Source organism: Epinephelus fuscoguttatus, linkage group LG23 (assembly GCF_011397635.1).
Source record: "Epinephelus fuscoguttatus linkage group LG23, E.fuscoguttatus.final_Chr_v1".
Taxonomy (NCBI): domain Eukaryota; kingdom Metazoa; phylum Chordata; class Actinopteri; order Perciformes; family Serranidae; genus Epinephelus; species Epinephelus fuscoguttatus.
In genome coordinates, this window is record NC_064774.1 from 15,996,310 (window position 1) to 16,019,218 (window position 22,909).

A 22,909-nucleotide genomic window follows, 5' to 3' on the forward strand; every position below is an offset into this window, starting at 1 on the left:
ATATCTATATCTATATATATATATATATATATATATATATATATAGACACATATGTATATGTATATATATTTTTTAAAAAATCACAGTGTTACAGACCTTTTAAGTGGTTGGTGTTTAATGCAGAATGCAGAATCATTAGCAAAAGAATTTAAAGAACCCAGAATTTACAAAGGAGCTGATAATGATACATTTTACACACCGTGTGAAATGCAGTCATAACATACAGTCAGTGCCTTTCTAAGGGTTATTGATGATTGTTGAGAGTAAATCATTCTTATATGAATTTTAAAAAATATTTCTAACCATAAGTGATAACTGTTTGTCTGATGCATCAAGCACTAAAACAAATAATTACTGCTGTTAGTTAATCAATTACATGACATAACATTCTTATTTTTTTTATTTTATTTGTTATGCATTTATTTTTAGTTTCAACAAGCTATCTCAACAATTGAAATCAGTCTCAGGATGATGAATTGCTCAAAAGAACAAGAAAAAAATTAAATGAAAAGCATGATTCCCTAAATAAAAACATAGATTCTTGGGGGTTTGGAATGTAAATTTCTATGATGTTGGGAAGACAAGGTTTACTTGCCTAAAGCTAATCTACGTAAATTTATTTGCCTAAAGCTAACATGGGTAACTTTACTTGCCAAAGCTATCATTTTATTTGCCTAAAGCTAATGTACATAACTTTATCTGCCTAAAGCTAACATATGTGACTTTACTTGCCCAAACCCAATGAACATAACTTTACTTGCCTAAAGCTAACCTCCATAACTTTATTTGCCTAAAGCTAACATGCGTAACTTTGTTTGCCTAAATTTAAGGTAACGTTACGTAACTTTATTTGGCTAAAGCTAATGTATGTGACTTCACCTGCCCAAACCCAATGAACATAACTTTACTTGCCTAAAGCTAACATACATATGTGACTTTTCCTGTCTAATATATGTAACTTTACTTGCCTAACCTACAAAACTTTACGTGCCAAAGCGAATATACGTAACTTTATTCTCCGAAGCCTAACCTAAGTAACTTTACTTGCCTAAAAGTAATATATGTAACTTGCCTAACCTAACCTGCATAACTTTATTTGCTTAAAGCTAACATACCTAACTTTACTTACCAAAGCTAACGTAGGTAACTTTACTTGCCTAAAGCTAATGCACATAACTTTAATTGCCTAAAGCTAACATGCATAACTTTACTTGTCTTCTTGCCTAAATGTAACCTACTAAACTTTGCTTGCCAAAGCTAATGTATGTAACTTTATTTGCCTGAAGCTAACCTACATAACTTTATTTGGCTAACGCTAACGTACATGAGCTTAACTTACTTGCCCAATCCCCATGAACATAAATTTACTTGCCTAAAGCTAACCTACATAACTTTATTTGCCTAAAGCTAACATGCGTAACTTTATTTGCCTAAAGCTAAGGTACATAACTTCATTTGCCTAAAACTAATATATGTAACTTTACTTGCCTAAAGCTAACGTACATAACTTTATTTGCCAAAGCGAACGCACATAACTTTACTTGCCTAAACCTAACCTATCTAACTTTATTGGACTAAACCTAACCTATGTAACTTTATTTGCCTAAAGCTAAGGTATGTAACTTTATTTGCTAAAGCAAACATATGTGACCTTACTCGCCCAAACCCAATATCCTTAACTTTACTTGCTTGAAGTTAGTGTATGTAAGTTCACTTGCCTAATCTAACCTACATAACTTTGCTTGTCAAAGTTAACTTAAGTAACATCACTTGCCTAACCCTAACATAGCCTAAAGCTAGCGTACATTATTTTCATAATGTTAAATACGTGACTTTACATGCCCAAACCCAATGAATGTAACTTTACTTGCCGAAGTAACCCACAGAAATTTACATTCTTTACCCTAAACATCTAAGATGTTGGGAAGATGAGGAATCCAGTGAAGACACTTGTATGTATTTTTCCACCATCCCACAGGATGACATTGACGGTGTCTCTGACATTCAGTTCAAGGATTACTGTGTTGCTGGTGGTGTCGCTGGTATCTGGTCCTGTGAACTCCCAGGTACTCACTTGGTATTGCCCGTTTTTCACCAGGATGGCTCCTGAAGTGTGGCTGTTGTAGCCAAAAGTCATGAATGAAAAGTGGTAAACCCCCTTCAGGGAAGCAGTGAAGATGCCTGTAGAAGAAGAAAATGCAAAGACTTAGAAGACAGGTATGAAAAAGCTTTTGCTGTCCTTGTTGAATGGATTTTTTTTATTTTTCTAACCAATGAAAACTCAAATAACCACTTTCCTTTCAGTTAGAGAAGAAAATCATTATTTTTTTCTGGTTTTGTATGCTAAATATGAAGCTAAAGCCAGCAGCTGGTTAGCTTATGGGCTAAAGACAAAAAACTGAGGAAAACAACTAGCCAGCCTCTGTCCAGAAGTAAAATACCCACCTACCAGCACCTCTAAATGCCTTCAGGCCTCTGAAAGTAAACCAGTGTCAGAACATACCTGTTGTACCATTGTAAGCGTTGCCAATGTTGGTGAAGACTCTGTTAAAGATCAGAATTCTGCTAGTGCCAGCAGTGTAGGGTCCAGTGAACACATCATGAGATTCGATTACAGTGGCAGAAAATGCCACCTTGGCACTGACTAAAGAAAATAAAAGAATCAGTTTTACATATATTAGTGTGCGTATGGCATCGTGAACTAGCTCTCATTAGTTGTGGCACATAATGCGTTAAAATAAAATGCCGGGTTACACTGGCACTGTGGAAACAATGCCAATGGAAAGTCAATTGGTATTTTTTATTATGGTAGACACACAAATTCCCATAACGTAAATACATTACAAAAAGTAATGCACCACAATTCATGGATAATTCATAATGAACAAGCAATTCGTGTATAACCTGCGTAACTGTCAAGGCTGCGATCCCCTGACCAATGTGCTGACAGGAGTAAAGTAGTACAAACAGAGAAAATCCATATCTAAAGGCATGAGAATTTCCCCTGGTAGACCAGTGTTTGGAACCATGTGAAATTTTGGTAGTTTTAAGGTATGTAATCACCATGGTTCTTTTCTTTAACCCAACCTATGTAAATTTACTTGCCTAAAGCTAACGTGTGTAATTTTTACTAGCCTAAAGCTAACGTATAACTTTACTTGCTTAACCTAACTTCCATAACTTTACTTGCCAAAGCTAACGTACATAACATTACTTGCTTTAAAGCTAACCTATGTAATTTTACTAGCCTAAAGCTAACATCTGTCATTTTTACTAGCCTAAAGCTAACGTATAACTTTACTTGCCAAAGCTAACATACATAACATTACTTGCTTTAGAGCTAACCTACGCAACAATACTTGCCTAAAGTTAACGTACGTAACTTTTCTTCTCTATGCCTAACTTATGTAACTTGTCTAACGTTAAACCTAACATGCATAATTTAACTTGCCTAAACCTAACCTATGTAACTTTACTTGCTGAAGCTAAAGTATATAACTTGCCCAAACCTATTATACACATACTTGCCCAAACCTAACCTATGTAACTTTACTTGTCTAAATCTAATCTATGTAACTTTATTTGTCTGAACTTAACATGCGTAATTTAACTTAACTTAACTTACTTAATTTAACTTTATCTATACCTAACCTATGTAAATTTACTTGCCAAACCTACATAACTCTACTTGCCTAAACCTTTCCAATGTAATTTTACTTGCCTGAACTTAACCTACGTTACTTTACTTGCCTAAAGCTAACATACATAACTAAATTTGCCTAAGCCTAACCTGCATAACTTCATATTAACATTTGTTTGTTAAATTGTTGTCGCTTGTTCTTTGTTACAACCATAGTTGTCTGTCATTGTCTTTTATTATGTACTAATTGTGATATCTGGCTTATTAAAGTGTCCTTCGGTGACTTGAAAGGCACTTGTGAATAAAATGCGATATTATTATGTGAATCTAAAAGTCAGCACTGACCTTTTTTAGTTTTTACAAACCTACATCCTTTATATTGCATAAAGTTACATCACATACTTTTGTCACTTTACGGCATACTAATTGACAGTATGAAACTAATTCAGTTGTTTTAGCTGAAATCACAATATTTTTAGTTTTGGTGCCTAATTCCAACCATGCCACCACCAATTTAACACAATACGTGCCACCACCATGTAATGCGTTGTTCATGTCATCATTCAGGTCATGGTCATTTCATGTATTTCTGTGAGATCATGTTGCACAGTTGCACTTACCTTCTGCTTTAATGCTGTTCACCTCAAGTTTGAGTTTACCTAGTTCAACAACTTTTTCTTCAGTTGACCCCAGTCTGTATTTTAATCCTATAAACAGAAGCAGTATTTTAAAAAGGTATATTTTTTACATACAGTTTTACATTCCACAGTTCTGGTAATAAAAACAGCAACACAATACATCTTTATTATCAGGATGCAAGTTGCAAAGCATTTATTAAGGGATTAGACTCTATCAGGAAGTAAGGATGTAATTAGGGCTTATGGGGTATTTGATAACTTTTACATGTACCTGCCGTGTCGTTCTTGAGAGTGTCAATTTCAGCCTTCTGCCGGTCCACTGTAGTTTTTTGTGCTTTCAGCTGTAAATCAACATTCCTCAATATAATTTCAGTTTCTTCCTTAAATTCATCAACTTCAGCCTTTTGGTTGTTCAGTTTTGCGCTGAAAGCTTGAATCAAAATTAAAGTCATTATCAGGACATCGTCACATCCAATTCATGAAAACAGTTTCATTAAATGTTGTCAAATCAGTTGGTAGCATTTAACATATATGTTAAATGTTGGGATAATACTGATTTTAAAATTACCTGTACTGTTGTTTTGAAATTTCTCCACTTTAGCTTGCAGTTCCATCTCTGTGGCCTCCAGACGGGCTTTGACTTTGACTTCAAGCTCCAGGGCCGTTGAGTTAAGGTGGGAAAGTTCATTCTTATACAGATTCAGAAGTCTCTGTGTGTCACTAAACCTAGCCTCAGTTTCTGTCTCCAGATTTTCAAGCTTGGCTTTCTTCTCCTTTAACTGCCTTTCAGCTGTATGGAGTTGCTCTTCAATGTCACTTAAGTTTCCCTTCATTCTTTCCCCACGGTTGCCAAGTTGTTGAACTTCTCTCTTCAGACTGACTATGTCAACTTGGTGTTTCTCCAGCTGTGTCTTTGCCTCTCTGAATTCCCTCTCAGTTTGTGACTTAATCTTTTCAAGTTCATTTACTGCACTTGAAAGGTTTGTCACTAATCTTTTGAGCGCACTGATGTTATTGTTTGCAGCTTCGAGCTGAAGTCTTGTCCTACCTTCCATGGCATCCATTCTTTGTTGCAGCATCATTTGTTTCTCTTCGAGTTTTGTCTGGACATCATCAAGGTGTAAAATGTTTTTGTAATTTGAGCAAAGAGTTGGTGTCTCTTGTATTTCCTCTGGATCACATCTCCTTCTGTGTGGGAGTTTGGAAGATGCAATTCCAAATAATGCAAGAAGGAAAACCGCCTTGGTGATCATTTTCAGAGAAAAGATCGGTTCTTTACTTAACAGTTCCTATGAGCTTGAGACAACGAGTCTCATGAGACAGCTCCTTTTACCTTTCATGGGACAGCCCATTTGTGATAAGCAGGGTGCGGCAAGAGTTTTCTTACATTTCGGGAATGTCCCTCACCACTGAAAACAAACAACCAGGAAATGTCAGAAATGAAATGTGTTTGATTTTCTGTCTTGTGTAGTCTACTCTTACTCTGACATGTGACATGAACAGAAATCAAAATGTGTACTGGGTCCATTAGGAAACACATACCTGTGTACTTCAGTGATGGAAATGCAACGCAACATAAAAGATAAACCATCTTTTTAAAGGCATTTCCTAAATTAAAAAGCTGCCCTCACAATAGGGGTTCCTGCACAAAAAATAGGGTGTGAAGCCATGGTTTTAAGGCTTATTATCTTCAGCGGGTCTCTGATTTCTTTTATGATGATCATTTTTAGGACTCTGACTGACCAAGGCGATGGTGGGCTCTTATGTCGGGCCGTTGGTGAGCATCTGATGCCCAAGTTATTGCGATGATTCTCACACCATTGGCACTAGTTGACCCTTGCTTTACTGTGGCTGATTCAGCACACTGAATTGGTGTCAGAGACAATAGAGCCCATCTTTGAATGAAATCACTCTGATTGGCAGTTTAGGTCAGTGAATGATAAGAAATGTTAGGAAAGCATACAAACTACTAAAGTCAAGAGGGAGTGAGATCAAAACAAACTTGTTATATGAGGTAACATCATCTTTTTAGTCATTAAGCTTTTTAGCAGAAAGAGTTCGTAATTGTTATTTATCGTTACAGTGCGCGGTAAATATCTTTTGATCTTTCAACATCTGATTGTGTCATTATTGTCCTAACTAGCGTCTTGAATTCATCCTGTCAGTCTTCCAGTTTCCCTTTTTGAATGAAGAATACAAAGTGCCACTGACTTGGCAGAAAATTATCAAACCATTAATTCATATATGTGTGGAACACTTCATTTGACACTTGTCATCCAGGTCGATAATCGTAATACGAACAGGCTAACAGTACAATCCAGTCCAGATAATGGAAATATTATACTGTGCCAATCACTAAGGTTTTTTATGAACAAGGAAAAAATTGGATACTACATATGTCACATGGCATGTCAGCTGTAAAAATGATACAATAATGAAATGAAAAACAATGGCTACATTTCATGTTGGAACAAAGATGCAGACTAGAAAAATGCTAATGATACTGATGAGTTGTAACTCAGGTTGGTATAGTAACACAGACCATTTCAACCAAGTGATGTCAAGTCAAACCTGCCTGTTCACTTGATGGGATTGATTAAAAGGACAGTTACCCCCAAAATACAAAATACATATTTCTCTCTTACCTGTTGTGCTTTTATCAGTCCACGTTGTTTTGTTGTGAGTTGCATAGTGCTGTAAATATCAGCCGTGGAGATGCCTCAACTACACCCGCCTACTGTATCACTGCGCAGAAGTGTGCATCTACTCACGGACAGGAGACTCATGGCAATGTAAGATGTAAAAATTAATGGGGTCCTCCTTGGCTGAGCTGTAACATTATGCCAACGTTTACACTACACAAAATTTTTGTCCATTCTGACAGTCACTGTGTCAGACTGGGCGATACTGGAGTCATAAAATCGTTCTGTGACTTGGCCAACAGATGTGACACACTACACGATGGTCCATGACCAATCATCCCCGGTCGTCTTTCGTGTCGTGCATGATGTCATCAGGTTATTCTTGTCCTATTTTTGTGACTATTATTTCAGTCACTGTGTCTGTTCATGTGCCAGCTGAAATGTTGTTGTAGTAACGTAAAAAAGTGCCAGCAGATGGCAGGAGCTACATTTGAAGTACCGCATGCAAACTATGAAAATCACTGAATCCTCCACAAGAAGTTCCTGCAAATGTTTCACAAGAAAAGCCTGTTAAGATAATAAAGGGATTCTCTCTACCTAAATCATATGGGGCTTTTAACTGCACAGATGAAGGAAGTGTTGAGTTTGAAATGACTGAAACTTCACTTGGTTCTGAAGCCTGGTCTCCTGCAGGAAAGTCCTGGGGGAGAGTTCTGTGTTTTGAGACCCACCCACTGCCCAAACTGATTCCTATTCCCATATCCGTGAGATATGTACGAATTTTGGTGCATTAGTTTTCATAGGAAAATGTACGCACAGGGCATGAGAATAGCCTAATCTAGAATGATAAATTGCACTATATGGGCAAGAGTAAAAATGTGTATCTTTGATTTGGGGGTTAACTGTCCCTTTAAGTGACACTCTGTTGATACAGCTTATTGTGAATCGGGAAGACTCTGACTAGTCTAAAACACACCAAAGTCCTTTATCCTTTTAAAAATGTTGTTCTGAAACATTCTAAAATAAGTTATCTATAATATGTGTGTTAAAAATATCATACATATCAATACATACATGCCTTTTACACCATAGGACACCACATATACTCATGCATGCACATCTTTCTTTGCTTAAAGCAACACTGCCCTCTGCTGCTTTGCAGAGATACAGTACAATAACACTGTAATTTGTCAGTCACTTGCTTTTTTTGTTTCATCATTTGCTTCTTGAGGCTCAAGTCGATGCCAAAATTTGAACGCTGCATAACAAAGTCTCCAAACTGAGCTATACAGTTATTTACATGGGTTATTGCACTTTGGAATATCATGAACAGTTTGGCATACAGTCCTTTGCAATAGTTTATATGATATCTGTTGATATATACGTCACTTTCCACATATATATTTTACTGGCAAACACACTCACAAAATCCTCCCAGTAGGCGTGTTGGGACACGACTAGAACTGGGGTCCCTGAGGGCCTCAACACTGCTTACTCACTGACTTCCGAGGACCTTTCTCAGTGAAGAGACCTGCTGAGGAAAAATCACCCTCCACAAACTGCAAGGAAAATATCTAAGAGACTACAAAGAGTGAAGAAATGGAGTTCAGGGCTTTGTTTCTGCTGTCCCTCATGGGACTCCTGTTTGTGGAGCCAGGGTTTGGACAGCGAGGTGACGTGGATGTTGCTAAGTGGATGACTGATAAAGTGGAATTAATGAAGAACTTGGAGGACAAACTCAGACATATAGAGAGACAGCAGAATAACATTGAAGCTTTGGAGGCCAGGCTCAATGCGACTGTAGACAAGCTGATGAGACAGAACGCTGAAGTGGATCAACTGAAGAAAGAGAATGAAGGTACAAGATTCATGATGAGGAATTAGTACCGGACATATTTCACCGAATTTTGTGTAGTACCTTTGTAAACTGTCATTCATTGTTATTTTTTTAAACTTGTACAGGCCTGAAAATGAGACTGAATGCTACAGAGGAAGAGCTTGATAAGCTGAAACAGAATATTCCTAAAGGTAAGATGTTCAGACTTTAAGTACTTAAGTTTGTATTTGCAGAGTTCAAAATTTACAGCAAAATATAATGCGATGTTGTGAGAAATTATTCTGAATATTGTCATTGATTTACATCTCTCATGTTTATATTTACAGTCTCTCCATGTAACTCTCCACAGGTGCTCCTCAGATTGCATTCTCGGCCTCTTTGGCAAACTTCGGGGAGGTTTACAGAGGACCCTGCACAGACAAGGCCCTCATTTTCAAAAGGGTCTTCTCAAACTCTGGCAATGGTTATGACCAAAACACAGGTACTTTGCAGTTTTGCATTGTGTGTGAGCTTGAAGATAATCAGCTTTTATTTTGAGCAAATTTTTAAGGGTATGCCTCAGAAATACTGCTTGGTCAGAATCAGAATTATTTTAAAGCAGATTGTTAAGATAAAATAGCTGTTCTCTGGATAAAGCCTGCTTGTAGACACTAAATGTCCTTAGGCTGTAAAACTCTCATCTGCTCCTGGTATTTCAGACAAGAGCAAACAAAGGGAAGGATTTGCTGATACTGTTTGGCTCAGTTCTCCAGCTTTTTCTTGTGCATGTTTTTCTTTTATATTAACAACTGATTTCAAGTGTAATGGGAAATAGTTCGTTCTTAGAGATGGAGTGTGTAGGACTGAGGGGCAGAAATGGTCTATAATATCCTCCTGAGACCCACTACATTTTGAGTTTACTTGAACTTATACTTCATTCTATTTAACTTAGACCTGTTGTCCTTGTTCACGGACACTTTTTTGTGCCATCTAGTCGTAGTAAGAGCACAATACACTAATCCATGTAAAAACAAGATGGCAGCCATCTCTGCCAAGTCAGTCTGGCTACAAATTTGACCAATTTTGGCAACAGTAACCCTAAGACACTGTTAATTAGGAAGTACCCATCTTAGGAAGATGACATTGGGACTTATTGTCATCTCATTTGAGGACATTGGGACTTAATTATCATTGACAACGTTATTTTTTTTATACTTATCGGGTACTACTGATCTCAAATAGCCAGTAGAATTTTAAAATTCATGCCAAAGAAAAGTTATGGTCTCAGGAGGATATTTATAACCATATTTTTATTACACTATATTCACTTGAAAATAAGAGTTATTGTGGTTTTGTTACCTTAGAATGAGTCGTTTATATCGATATACAGAGCGGGTTCTCTGCCATGTTGTTCTACAGTAGTCTAGAAGGGCTGACTAGAGTGAACAGTGCAGAACACTTGGGCGACAGAGGCTCACTGATGGCCTGATGCAAGCCAACCATTGGCTTTATGTGTCAGGGCCCTCAGTGATGTACGTAATTTTATTAGTATTAAAATCTCTATCACTTGGGCCATTTATTGTCTCCACCCAGAAAGGTTTGTCACTAGAGTAGTGCTGCCTCTGTGAACATTTAGAGAAATAACACTCAAATGTAAAAAAAAAAAAAAACAAACAAAAAAAAAAACAACAACCTGGCAGCAATTTGTTCAAATGGGTGAATATAACTCTTCATGTCGTAAAATTACTTGTGGTGTACCCCAGGGGTCAGTATTGGGACCAGTATTGTTTCTACAATACATTAATGAAATAGAGTATTAATATTAATGACATTGTAGAGCTCCATAAACATTCAAATTTGTTCTGTTTGCGGATGATACCAATATTTAATGCTTCGGAGAGGATTTACAGCTGCTTTTGACGGAGATCACAAGAGAAATTAATTAATTGAAAAGATGGTTTGTCAAAAACAAACTAAGTTTGACAAAAAAACAAAATGATGTTATTTGTAAATCAAAATAATTGATATGCAAGGGCAAATTAAGATAGATAATGTTAATATAGAAAAGGTGTGTGAAAATAAATTTCTGGAAGTGATAGTGGATCACAAAGTCAGCCGGAAACCTCAAATAAGTCACAGTTAATCAAAGTTGGCAAGGAGCATCAAAATCAAGACACATACTGCACCATAAATCACTATTTATCACTCACTCATTTTACTGTATTTTAATTACAGTGTGAAGGCCTGGGGTAACACCTATAAAAGCAATTACACATATTACAAAAAAAGCCATTAGGATTGTATGTAATGTTGAATATAATGGGAGCAAACAAAAACACAGTTTTTAAAGTTAAATATATTTAAATTTGAGTGCAAATAATGTACAAAGCAAGAAATAATCTGCTTCCAGGCAATATTTTAAAAAGGTTTTGTGACTGGGAGGGGGGATATAATTTAAGAGGAAAATTAAATCTAAAATTACATTGTCTTCGTACAACTTTGAAAAGTATGCGTGATTCAATGTGTGGGGTGAATTTATGGAATGGGTTAGATGAGGAGTTAAAGGGAAGCACGACTATCAAAGATGTATAGACACAGTTTTTTTGAGGAGGTATGCAGACAAAGAGGGGTGATGGGTTGGTTTATTTATTCATCCAGGCTTGGTTGAGATGGGGTTTGTATATTTAATATCTAAGACAGTTGTTTATTCATCTATATTAACGGTTGTAAATAAGTTTGGGATAGTTGTTGACAATTTCCTTTTGTAAATGAGACATGAATACTGAGAAGGGGGTAAGATTATATAAGTGTGCACTTCTTCCTTCTCCTTTTCGAGCATGTCTGTTGATGTTTGTTTTGATTTTACATTTTGTTGTGCTCAAAATAAAGTCATTAATTAATTCATTCATGTACATGCTCTGTTGCAGGAATCTTCACAGCACCAGTGAACGGTCTCTACTTCTTCAGCTTCAGTACCTATGGCTACAACACTCACGACATGGGGGCCATTTTAATGAAAAATGGTGATCGTCAAATTTCAACCTATGATAAACCCTCAGCTGACGGCTCAGACAGTAGCAGTAATGCTGTCGTTCTGCAGTTGGTCGCGGGTGATAAGGTGTACATGGAACTGTGGGATAACGGCAGAGTGTTTGACAACCTGAACGGACACACAACCTTCAGTGGTTTTCTTGTCTTCCCTGCGTAAATGATTAGAAACTATGTGTTGCATTGTGTTTTTAAACTGAAGAGAGATGTAGGTCCAACAGTCGTGACATCTGTGATATCACTGTCTTTATATAGTGGCACTGCCCCAAAGCATATGCTGACAAGAAAATTACACAGTATCCTGGTTGATTTTTATCAAACTTTTATTGAAAAATCTCCACGTTTTTCATTTTCAATAAATTTCAATGACAATGTGGGTGCAAGAACTTTCTTCAGAACAATAAACCCAAGATAAACTTCTTACATGGTCTTACTTCCTGTTTCAGGTGACTAAACACAGCTTTCTGTTCCCTCTGCAGCGACAAAAGTGTTCACCATCCTCACACTAAAATTTTGACAACAAGGGGGAGTAGCTGCATCTTGTGTTCACAGTTTATTACTGCAGTTAGTCATCCCAAGACTAACTAAAACATGAACAATTTCATTACAGCACCTTTTGGACACCAAAAATAGATAGCCTACCTTTTGCATGCCTTAAAAAAATACTTCACCCACAAACTGACCATTTGTATATCAGTTACTAAATCTGTGTTACCTTGAATTCAACTTTCTTTTTCTTGCATGCCTCCACTGTGAACGGAGAAAAGGTGAACATTCTTCATGAAGTAAGCGGGGGTCACGATTAACAACAGAAGAACCTTTTTAAAAAAATGATTTAACAAACTTTCACACAACTTGTGCAGTATAATCCAAGTCTCATTTATGCAGTCGAAAGCTCTGGACTTCTCAAACACATGCATTTGCATAAAACATTACAATTTAAACACGCCAGTACAAACCGTCTCAGAAGAAGGTTTGTAGTTTTTCTGTTGTTAAACATGGTCCCAAATGACTCCAGTTCATGAAGAATGTTCGCCTTTTTTAAATTCTTCATTCATTAGAGGCATATGTGAAAAACAATGTTTTCTTAACTAATTCAAGGTAAAGCGGCAAGTTACTCCTGGACTCCTGCTCCTGGAGGGAAGATGTGTGTGTTTTAATTAAATTAAAATCTTGTGATTATCATCATTTACTCAGACATTTCCCAAGACTGGTCGGATGCTTCAACTTCATGTGTTTAAAATTCGTTGCCGAATGGGCAGTGGGCATGATTTGCAAATAAATTAGAGATTTTTTTCTGTTGGTAGCCGCTTTGTCTGAAGTGCCATTAGCACTAGGAATGCCAATGTTCTGTCACAATGCTGGTTGCTGTTAGTACCCGGGTTCTGTAAACAAAGCATTGTTAACCATTACAAGAGCAAACAACGCTCACATTCAAGTTCATAAGTTGCAAACTGTTAAATTCAGTTTACTGTTTACCAGTGGTGTAGTGGCAGTTAATGAGGTGAGTCTACGTCTAGATGGGTAGACTATCAAGGATGAAATGAATGAACTCTCCTATATAATCCAGTGGCTTTTTGGCTGGGAGGTGGGTATACTGTAAACCCCATGTGCCTGCATATACCCTCCACTACACCATTGCTGTTTACGTAAATTATTATTTTAGCACATTCATGCACAACACTTCCAATGTCTTACAATCAGAAATGTGATGGCAAACACAGCAGAGATGCTCGTGTGTCTTACAATCAGAAAAGTGATGGCAAACACAGATGCTCGCGTGTCTCATAGTTGGAATTGTGATGGTAAACACAGCAGAGATGCTCGCGTGTCTTACAATCGGAAATGTGATGGCAAACACAGCAGAGATGCTTGCGTTTCTTATAATTGGAATTGTGATGGCAAACACACCAGAGATGCTCACGTGTCTTATAATCTGAAATGTGATGGCAAATGCAGCAGAGATGCTCGTATGTCATTGTTCGGCCCTGGCATCTTGCCCATGTTCTCCCACTTCTGTGTGGTGGGATCATAACGATGGACCAGCTTAGTGTCACTGTAGTCCTCCTGGCTGTATCCACCCAGCACATAAAACTTTCCTTCCAAAACCACACTTCCTGCTCCTACATGTGGCACTGGCAGAGATGTGAAGGCCGTCCAGGAGTCGGCCACTGGATTGTACACCTCACAAGCCAGCTGGTCGACAACATTTATGTCAACACCAGTGGTGATTCCCCCTGCTACATAAAGACATCCACTCAGGGTCTCCATGCAGTGTCGAGCTCGAGGTTTAGCCATGTTTGCCAGATAAGTGCTTCCTGTTTCTGGGTGGTACAGAAACATGGATGCAAGATGTTGGTTGTTGTTGCTCAACCCTCCTGAGACAAAGATCTGCCCTTGTAAAACCTTTGCAACATGGGCGGCTAGAGGCAGATCCAAAGGCCACACGAAGCTTAAAGAGAAGACACATTTTTAAATATCTTAAAGTGAGATGATGATGACTATTTATCACAAATAAGTGAATTAGGTTATAATAGCCGGGCTATAAACCAAAAACAGTATGACTGGACATTACTATCTAGCTGGTAACCAAAAAGCTGGTGAATGAGCCTGTGAATCAGTGAATGCAAGTTCTACCTCAACTAACGCTACGCTCCATAAAGCTGTAGTGTTGGAAATTTCCCAAAATGCTTTACATATATTTTGGAGAGCAATATCTCAGATCTGTTTTGACAACTAAAATATCAGGGCTAGAAAAAGCTGTTCTCGTTCCAAAGTCATCAGATATCGCCACTTTGTCAGTCACCTTTCACGTATGTATATCACACGCTAGGTATCCTTCTACATCTGTTGTTTATCACAGTGAAACACTCGTGAAATTAACATTGGTAAATATTCACCTCCCATTTACTTCCATTCCATTTAAGCAAAGGAGCTAATAAAACATGCGCTTCTGTTGGCAAAGTAAATACACATCTCTGTACTGCATGATGTTCAACTTTGGTGAACTTGGATCAGTTAAGTTATAGCCTTAACCAACAGCAAAAAAGTATGGAGAAGGAGACACTGATTGTTGCCCTGACTAACCATATTGCACCACATGAGAGATGCTGCCTGGCTGGCAGTGAGTTGGGAGACAGGAACGTAAGAAAATGGAAAATGCACCAATAGCATCATATTTTGCAATATTTATTAGCAAGCCAACTAACAAGCTCACTCTCTATGTGTGTCACATCTGGCATCATCCACATTCAGTGCGAATACTGCTTCAGTAGGCAGTAGTCACACACCTGCATTCGTTCATATGGGACTGTACTGTAGCCACCCTTTGAACAAAATTATCTTGCGGTTCACATTTCAAGTTCTTGAATTTTGCTGTCCTTACATAACTAGGACACACTCAACCTATTCCAACCTCCACCAGACTAGAACCACCAGCTAGCCTTTACTAATTTCTAGCTAGAACTTAGTAGTTGTCCTCAGTCTTCCCCTGCCAAAATCTTCTTGACATCTGTTGTCACCTAATAGCAGTATTACAGATCCCTTTTGTTTTGCAATATTAGATTTCTCAACAAAATTCAGCAGACTCACTTTCACTGTATCTGATTTAATTTTTACATAATGTGATGTTTTTAGCAAGCAAATCACTGCCCACAAAGCATAGAGATGTTAGCAAGTTACATCTACTTAATATGGTACAAGCTACCATGTTGTTTGGTAGATCAATGTTAGGGAAATTTTATCCAGACTATACCCTTGATGGGTGTAGAAGTTTGTTCTGATGAACAAATAACCCTTCCAACATACCTCCAAGAGTTTTCAGTGGGACAGTATCGTTCCACACTCTCTCTATACTCGGGGTCACAATATCCACCGATGGCATATATCTTTCCATCCAGCACAACCACGGAGAAAGACCCTCTCTTCTCCTGCATGTCAGCCAAACTCTCCCAGCTATTTTGAAGGGGATCATACCTACAGATGTGGTCAAATGAGCAAAGATCAGTATAAAGGCATTTGAATGTCTTTAAAACTGTAAGTCATTACCTCTCTCACCTGTAAACAGAATTCAAGGTGTCGTGGATGCCATAATACTTCTTGCCTCCAATCACATATAGATGTCCGTTGAGGACAGCCACCTCATGATTGAACCTCTCTGCCTCTGGCATATCTCCCAACTTCCTCCACTCCATGGCCTTTTTCACCCCTCCATGGTTCCTTAGGGAATTCCCAAACCAGAGTTCTCTGCTGATGCTGCGCTTACACAGGTCTTCAGAGATCTGTTCACCTCCAATCAAGACCAGACTCTCTTTTGGCAGATAAATCCGGCACTGAGTCTCATTGGAACAGAAATCCTTAAAAACTGCTTGATAGAGCTCTGCCAGACTGTGATCAGACCACATGGGTAAAGATTGAACCTCTTTGAATTCCTTGAACGTCATAATCGGAAAGTGGATGGTTTTCATTAGGTCTTTAGCAAGATTCATCCTTACCTGGGGCCTTGCTTGGATCCATGTCACCACTGCTTTGAACACAACAAGCTCAGATGGAACACAGAGCGAGCGACTGTTCAAGTACTTTAGGAGCTGTTTGGCTGGCAGGTCTTTGAACTTTGGGATGCATGCAACCTTTTGGAATTGCCTCAGGACAAAATCATCTGCAACTTCAAGAAGCTGCTCCATCTCGTAGGCCTCAGCAAAAGATGCAACATCCAGGCAGGAGTGAGGATTTATTTCTTGATGCAGGAAGTCAAGGCACAAGGAGAGGGCAGGTTGGTACTGGAGCTGAAGAGTGGTGCTGGTGAGCTCGAAGACATACTTCCAGCTGAGGGGGAGAGCCCCGCTGTAGGAGCACTCAATCAGAACCTCCAGCTCTGAAGCCAAAAGGAAGGGAAGGGTCACGCAGGACTGATAGGACTCTTTCATCCCCAAGGTGAACATGCCACGGAAGTAGTCACTGCACACTGCCAGAATGACTCTGTGGACTAAAAGGAGGAAAGTACAGTATAAACCAGATGTAAGAACAAGTGGTTGTTTTGCAAGTCACAAGTAATTCTTAAGTCTTTTCATGCAACTCCCAGATCAAGTCCCCAGTTAAGACAGGCAAGTCCCCAGTCCTGAATTTCGAGTTTTGAGTCCTAAACAAGTCATAATGAGCTCTCCATTAAATCTAATGCCCATTTTCAAAAATCATGAATGCTTCTAAAAACAGGTGTCACAGAACTTAATCATAAATTGGTTTGAGGGAAGGTATCAAGTATTTTGAAGTCAAAAGGCTTAAGTCCAAGTGAAGTCACGAATCATTGGTGTTAAAGTCCAAGTTGAGTTGCAAGGCTTTTTTGATTTTGTCGAGTCCAGACTAAAGTCATCAAATTTTTGACTTGAGTCTGACTCAAGTCCATGTCGTGTGACATGAGTCCACCTCTGGTATAAACCCACTGTAATCCTAACTAACATGAACAGGACTCCATGGGATTCTATTTGTTTGAGTTAAGTATATCATGAAAGATGTTTCTGGTAGACATCGTTAATAAGATTACTATTGGAACTCTTCAAAAAAAAAAAAATAAAAAAAAAAAAGCTTCTTGTTTTTTTCATCAGATTTGGTGAAAGTTTGCAGGAAGAACAAAAATCAGAACAACAGAATTTTGCTCGTACAACTCAATTTGAGAGTTTGAGAAATTACCACATAATGGCATTATCTCCACCAAAACCAAAGGCTAAGACTTATGGCCATATGATCCATATTTGTGAGAAGTCTTTTTGGGGTTTATGAATGGGGTTTTTTTGGGGGACTAAAAACATAGCCTCGGCAGAGGTAAGAAATCCTGTAATGTGACCCAAGATGCTAGAGCTATAAATGAATATTCCTCAAAAGTAGCTTGCTCTTGACAGGGACAGGGAGGCATTTACAGCAGTTTTAAGTTTAATTTAGAAACCCTATCACTTGACAGGACTATCAGTTGGCAACCAGCAAATGCAGGATTGTGGCCTCTAAAGCGGCTGCTATTATACTTCTGCATAAACGTACAACTCATTGGTGGTCTACTCACCATGAAGCGATCCTCCGAGAGCTTCCAGAATGACATCACAGCCCACTCTGTCCGCCCACAGCTGTTTGATTGACTGAAGACTTATCGTCATTTGATCTGCAGCCGAGATCCTTTCCTCTTTCTTCTGCCCTCCAGTTTTTTGGGGCACCTCCTCTTCCTCCTCACAGAGATCCAGCACCCTGGGGGCACCCAACATTTGAGCCGCTGCCTTTATCTGGTGCAAAGTGTTCATGTTCAAACATGGTATGTGTCCAGTGTAGGCAAAATCCACAACTGCCTTTAATCCAATATGATCCACCTCTGGACCGAGAGACACTGACCACCAGTGGACTCCAGAACTTGTATCTTTCCTTTCATCAACTCTATCCTTGCATCTGTGTTTATTACTTTGAATAATGCTTTCTCGGATATGGGAGCTGACAGCAGCCAGGACAGGGGAGTGTACATGGAAACTCCGCCCATCCTCCGTTGTCAAAGTAAGGTCAGTGAGAAGGGAGGAGTCCCTGAACTCTGTCAAGGTGCGGAATACATCCCTGCAATAATCATCCTTGCAGTAGATCTTAACCACATTGTTCTCACCTGCTTCCTCGTCTGTTGAATGTTCTGCATCCTCCTCATCTGTAGACTCTTCCTCTTCCTGTTGAAGCTTTTTGTGATCAACATGAAGCTCTTCTTCTTGAGTTGCCAGAGATTTAATTTCTTTCTCATCTGTCAACTTCTCACCTTTATCTTTCTCAACTTTTTTTTCCTCAGAAGTCAATGCTTCCAGTATGCTATTTTCATTTCTGCATGACTTATCATCAGTATCTTCCAGTTCCTCAAGATATTGTTTTTCAGCAGCTCTCTCTTCATTATTCATTCTGTCAAAGATGTAGAATTCATCCTCCGATCCCGTCAAGTCAGAGTCTTCATAATCGGATTCCACTGAATCAGACACGTTTCCAGTTTCATTGATTGTATTTGGTTCTCGCCTTGCACCTTCTTGGTTTTGCCAAATGTTTTCATCCTCAATTCTTCTCATATGTTCTCTGAATGGTTCTGCAAGGTGATATTGTCCAGTTTTCTCCTGTTCCTGATGCTCCTCTTCCCCATCATCTTCCTCCTCGACCTGCTCTCCTCCCCTCACCTGCCTTTCCGAAACCACTTCATCCTCTACCTCATCTTCTCGTTCTTCCTCTCCTCCTTCTAGTTCCTCAGCTTCCTCCCTCTCCCTATGAAACTCATTTTCTTTATCCTCCTCCTCTTCCTCGATTTCTTCTGCTCCTGTCACATCCTGTTCCTCCACTTTCTCCACCTCCCCATTCTCTATGACCTCCCTTTCCACCACACTCTCCTCTTCCCCCAGATCCTCTGATTCCTCCCTCACCACACCATTTTCTTCTTCTTTCTCTTCTTCTTCCACGTCTACCCTTTCATCTGCTTCAATCACCTCCCTGTCATCCTCGTCATCTTCTTTAACCCCCCTCTCTATCTCATTTTCTTCCTCTTTTTGTTCTTCCTCCACATCTACCCTTCTACCTGCTTCTATCCCCTCCATGTTGCCCACCCCATCTTCCCTACCCCCCCCACCTACGTCATTTTCTCCCCCATCCTCCATCTCCTCTGCTCCCCTCATCACTATCCCTTCTTCTTCCTTTTCCTCACCTTGGCTCACTTTTTCTTCCTCACTGCTTGTGCCCTCTGCTTCCTCTTCCTCCATATCATCCTCCTCATCTTCCTCCTCAATGCACACATGCACTTTATCCCAAAGACTCACCCTCACCCTTGCCCTCACCCTCTCCCTCCATCTCCTCCTCCTCTTCTCCAGCATCTGTGTCTTCCACTCATCCCAGCCCGGGAGGCACAGGTTAGCTACTCCTGCCATACTGTCCAATGTCACTCTAATATGTCCTAATCCCTTTAATGCCTCAAAACATTTGCACCCCTCGGAGCCAAAAGATTGCAGATCACTTACTTTTTGCACGGGTAATGAGGAAGAATGCACAAAGAAAATGATGTATGTCCAGAGGCAATCCACACTTGGATGCTGCTGTTATTGTTGCAAGCCACTTCACCTCTTTACCCCTCTGCAGACACCAGCTGTGTTGTCTGTTTGTTTGGCTCCTGCCTCTCGCTCCTCCTGCATGTGTTGCATGTGTGAGAGTGGTATGTAACCCACGAATCCCCTTATAACCTAAGAAGTTTCTATATTCAGTACTCTATCACGAGGTAAAAGAAAATTCTAGACTTTTGGGATGTCAGCCTGAGACCTAACAAAATTTTCTAACAGATTGATATACTAAATCTATCATATTGTAATGTGTCAGACTTTTTTTTTTTAATTTCACTACATTGTTACACTCCTGTGTTTGTTTCCTCAATTTGTACTTTTTAAAACCATTTATCATCATTTATCACAGAATAGTTACAGGCCATGCAGTTTATCCTGTGGTATTTTTCTATTCCTTTCACTTTACAGTCTATTCCTCTAGTAATCAGTTCTTAACTGTATTCTTAAAAATACTTCTCCCAAGCAAGCAATAAAAAGGGAATGATCTAGAGCCAGAGGCAGCTGGATTTCTGTCCAAGAAAACTCGGGGGGCTTGGCATCTTTAATTCTGGACCATATGACCGTGAGATCAGTATTAAATGCCTTAGGGGGCATCAGTGGTATCACATTGCTCCTCCACGTCCAAACACAGTGGAATCTGGGTCAAGGATCAAGACATATGTGGAGAAGGAGGACACCAAAACAAAACAATGGCATTTACACCTGTCGCTTTTGTGTTGACAGCGAAAGCTGGCAGCTGTCACCTTGACTTGAAATGTAGTTATGCAGGTCATAAGTACAGTAGCTGCCGATGGATCCTCACAAATATACTCTCTCCTTGTACTGTACCACTTTGCTAGAATGTCTTTGAGTTCATCAGCTGTCTTTTTTTCCAGTTGTTTATTGTTTATATTATATGGTGGAAATGCAGTGTTGCAGTCACATATGTGGTACAATACAAGAAAATAATCTGACATTTCTCTGCTCCCTCATTGGAAGATTAGCATTTTATTGCCCGGGAACAGTCTACAGTCTACATGTCCAAGTATCCTTGAGCAAGATACTGAACCCCAAATCGCTCCTGAAGGCTGTTCCATCGGTGTGTGAGAGTGTGAAAAACTGAGTAGTGGGTGGCACCTTGCATAGTAGCCTTGGCCACCAGTGTACAAATGTGTGTGTGAATGGGTGAATGTGCAGGTCCATTTACCATAGTACTGGACTTGCAAATACTAGTAGCTTAGTTAAGTAAGGCTGATACTGACTAACAGTTATAATATCATCGTAATTATTATCACCATCATTACTATTAATTGCAGCCCTACAAGACAATGTACGTGGATTTAGGACAAGCACAAACCAAAAACATGCTGAAATAGATTAAAAAAAAAGAAATAATGAAAAAATAATAACTCTTACCTTCTTTCCATTTCATTCACTCCAATCCCACCATGTCTGCCAGCCAGGAATCCAGTGAGCGTTACAGACATAAACCAGGAATTAAATACATTTGCCAATTTCCTCCATCATCCATGATGATTTCTGCAGAAATATTCGTGAGGATACATAAAATACATATATAGATACATGCAAACTCATCAAAGGAAATACAGAACACATAGTTTACATAAGATATATGTATAACATTTCAAGCAGGTAAGAAAGTAGCAAATAAACAGCACAGCTTAGAAACAAGAATAACCGCAGATAGTTATATCAAAGCATCAATCTTTTCCAGAGTCTTTGACCAACAAATGGTATTGTATGTCTAAGCATAATGTAGACATGCTGTAGAAAGCTCTAGCTGTGCAATATCTCTCATGCCATTCCCTCAGCGACAGCATATGTGGAGATTTCCAGTGGCAAACTACCATCCTTTTAGCAGCGCCTGCCATTTATATTTAGCTGTAAAGAAGAATAGCAAGCGCTGTGAGTGAGGGATGGCTTTTCCATTGATATCAGACAAACTGCTTGAAATGTTTTTCCAAAAACTATTGTCCTCTGGGCACTGCCAAATCATGTAAAAAAAAAAATAGAAAAAAAAAAGGACTAGTTATATTGCCTGGGCAAAAGTCGCAGCATGTGTTGTAATCTTCGAGGTTAAAGAAAAGGATCTATGAATAAGTTTATAATGGATCATTTGATGGTTTGGATACCTAGATACCTGATATTCAACCAGCATTGTCTCATCGCATTGTGTGCAGATGAACGTTTTTTCACTTCCCCCAGAGATCCTGGCCCGTCCAGTGGCAGAGGTCCGGGTGCTGGCAGCAGCACAGGGGCAAAGCCAAACACTGTTCATCTGCACACACTGTGATGCCACACAGCTGGTTCAATATCAGCAAAGTTTCCCTTTATATTCATTGTCTTGTGTGGCGATCAGCAGTGATGTGGTGGTTCACTTTGACACTGTGATCTGTAGCCTATAGTTCGGCTTTAGCTTCTAACTATCTTTGTCTTTTTAACCTGTTGTTGCTGCTGAGTCAGTTTGACATCCTGGATATATCCTTCAAGCACAGACTGTAGCGAAAGGTCAATTTCAATGTCAGGCTAGAACTAACAGGGTCAAATGCGTACAATGTAAAAAAAAAAAAAAAAATGTAAACCTTGTTTCTGACTTTAAGCAAAAAAAGTCACCCCAAGAAACAACTTTGAGATCTGTCACCAGGCTATGCTTGAAGTGGGCAGCTGTTTGCTCCAAAAAGTCAATGTTCCCCTGCTGAAGATCTTGTCTGCTTAACGTTGGGCTGCTAAATGCTCCAAAATAAGAACCCTTTAATATCAGCACAGAGTTTCTATTGAAATGCTTTGAAGTTGAAGCACTGTGAGTGGGTGAGCTGGAAATGAAACTGGTGGGCACACCTCTCTTTTAAATACACTCCTACCTGAGGACACAATGACTCTGCTCTTTTCATAGCTGTTCACATGTGAGACACACATACACGCACTGTACCGTACACACACACTGAGGGGTTTAAACATGCAGACAAGTGACTCAGGTTTTTATGTAATCCTATGCTGAAAGAGAGGTTGAATGTATTTGAAT

The 22,909-nt window shown here is 39.2% G+C and overlaps 4 protein-coding genes across 4 annotated transcripts in view; 2 read left to right on the forward strand and 2 right to left on the reverse strand.

The window, feature by feature from the left end:
* Nucleotides 1-88: 88 nt before the first annotated feature.
* LOC125883360 (uncharacterized) lies at nt 89-5,532 on the reverse strand. Its single transcript, XM_049567560.1, has 5 exons — nt 4,848-5,532; nt 4,551-4,709; nt 4,262-4,348; nt 2,505-2,645; nt 89-2,182 (listed from the first exon to the last, which is right to left on the reverse strand). Exons 1-5 carry the CDS (start codon nt 5,530-5,532, stop codon nt 1,914-1,916), a joined length of 1,341 nt encoding a protein of 446 aa, XP_049423517.1. The 3' UTR covers nt 89-1,913.
* Nucleotides 2,079-22,909, forward strand: part of si:ch211-63p21.2 (FH1/FH2 domain-containing protein 1) — a 47,096-nt gene continuing 26,265 nt past the window's right edge. The window contains exons 1-2 of the mRNA XM_049567556.1: nt 2,079-2,218; nt 4,881-4,953. The gene's annotated coding sequence lies outside the window, so the exon portion shown is untranslated. The remainder of the gene's footprint in view (nt 2,219-4,880; nt 4,954-22,909) is intronic.
* LOC125883362 (complement C1q-like protein 4) lies at nt 5,538-12,161 on the forward strand. The gene is made up of 4 exons (XM_049567561.1): nt 5,538-8,779; nt 8,884-8,949; nt 9,108-9,239; nt 11,665-12,161. Exons 1-4 carry the CDS (start codon nt 8,521-8,523, stop codon nt 11,943-11,945), a joined length of 738 nt encoding a protein of 245 aa, XP_049423518.1. The 5' UTR covers nt 5,538-8,520; the 3' UTR covers nt 11,946-12,161.
* On the reverse strand, nt 12,091-19,984 carry LOC125883357 (uncharacterized). The gene is made up of 4 exons (XM_049567553.1): nt 17,838-19,984; nt 15,842-16,769; nt 15,593-15,760; nt 12,091-14,237 (listed from the first exon to the last, which is right to left on the reverse strand). Exons 1-4 carry the CDS (start codon nt 19,699-19,701, stop codon nt 13,715-13,717), a joined length of 3,483 nt encoding a protein of 1,160 aa, XP_049423510.1. The 5' UTR covers nt 19,702-19,984; the 3' UTR covers nt 12,091-13,714.

What these genes read in the sequence shown, in the direction of transcription:
- LOC125883360 (XM_049567560.1), bottom strand. Translation starts at nt 5,532, where the DNA reads ATGATCACCAAGGCGGTTTTCCTTCTTGCATTATTTGGAATTGCATCT. An exon ending in TCTCAAGAACGACACGGCAG is followed by an intron (nt 4,349 to 4,550) that starts GTACATGTAAAA and finishes TTCTGTTTATAG; the next exon opens with GATTAAAATACAGACTGGGG. An exon ending in CGCTTACAATGGTACAACAG is followed by an intron (nt 2,183 to 2,504) that starts GTATGTTCTGAC and finishes CTTCTTCTACAG; the next exon opens with GCATCTTCACTGCTTCCCTG.
- LOC125883362 (XM_049567561.1), top strand. Translation starts at nt 8,521, where the DNA reads ATGGAGTTCAGGGCTTTGTTTCTGCTGTCCCTCATGGGACTCCTGTTT. An exon ending in ACTGAAGAAAGAGAATGAAG is followed by an intron (nt 8,780 to 8,883) that starts GTACAAGATTCA and finishes AAACTTGTACAG; the next exon opens with GCCTGAAAATGAGACTGAAT. An exon ending in TGGTTATGACCAAAACACAG is followed by an intron (nt 9,240 to 11,664) that starts GTACTTTGCAGT and finishes GCTCTGTTGCAG; the next exon opens with GAATCTTCACAGCACCAGTG.
- LOC125883357 (XM_049567553.1), bottom strand. Translation starts at nt 19,701, where the DNA reads ATGGCAGGAGTAGCTAACCTGTGCCTCCCGGGCTGGGATGAGTGGAAG. An exon ending in TCTCGGAGGATCGCTTCATG is followed by an intron (nt 16,770 to 17,837) that starts GTGAGTAGACCA and finishes TCCTCCTTTTAG; the next exon opens with TCCACAGAGTCATTCTGGCA. An exon ending in ACCTTGAATTCTGTTTACAG is followed by an intron (nt 15,761 to 15,841) that starts GTGAGAGAGGTA and finishes CCACATCTGTAG; the next exon opens with GTATGATCCCCTTCAAAATA.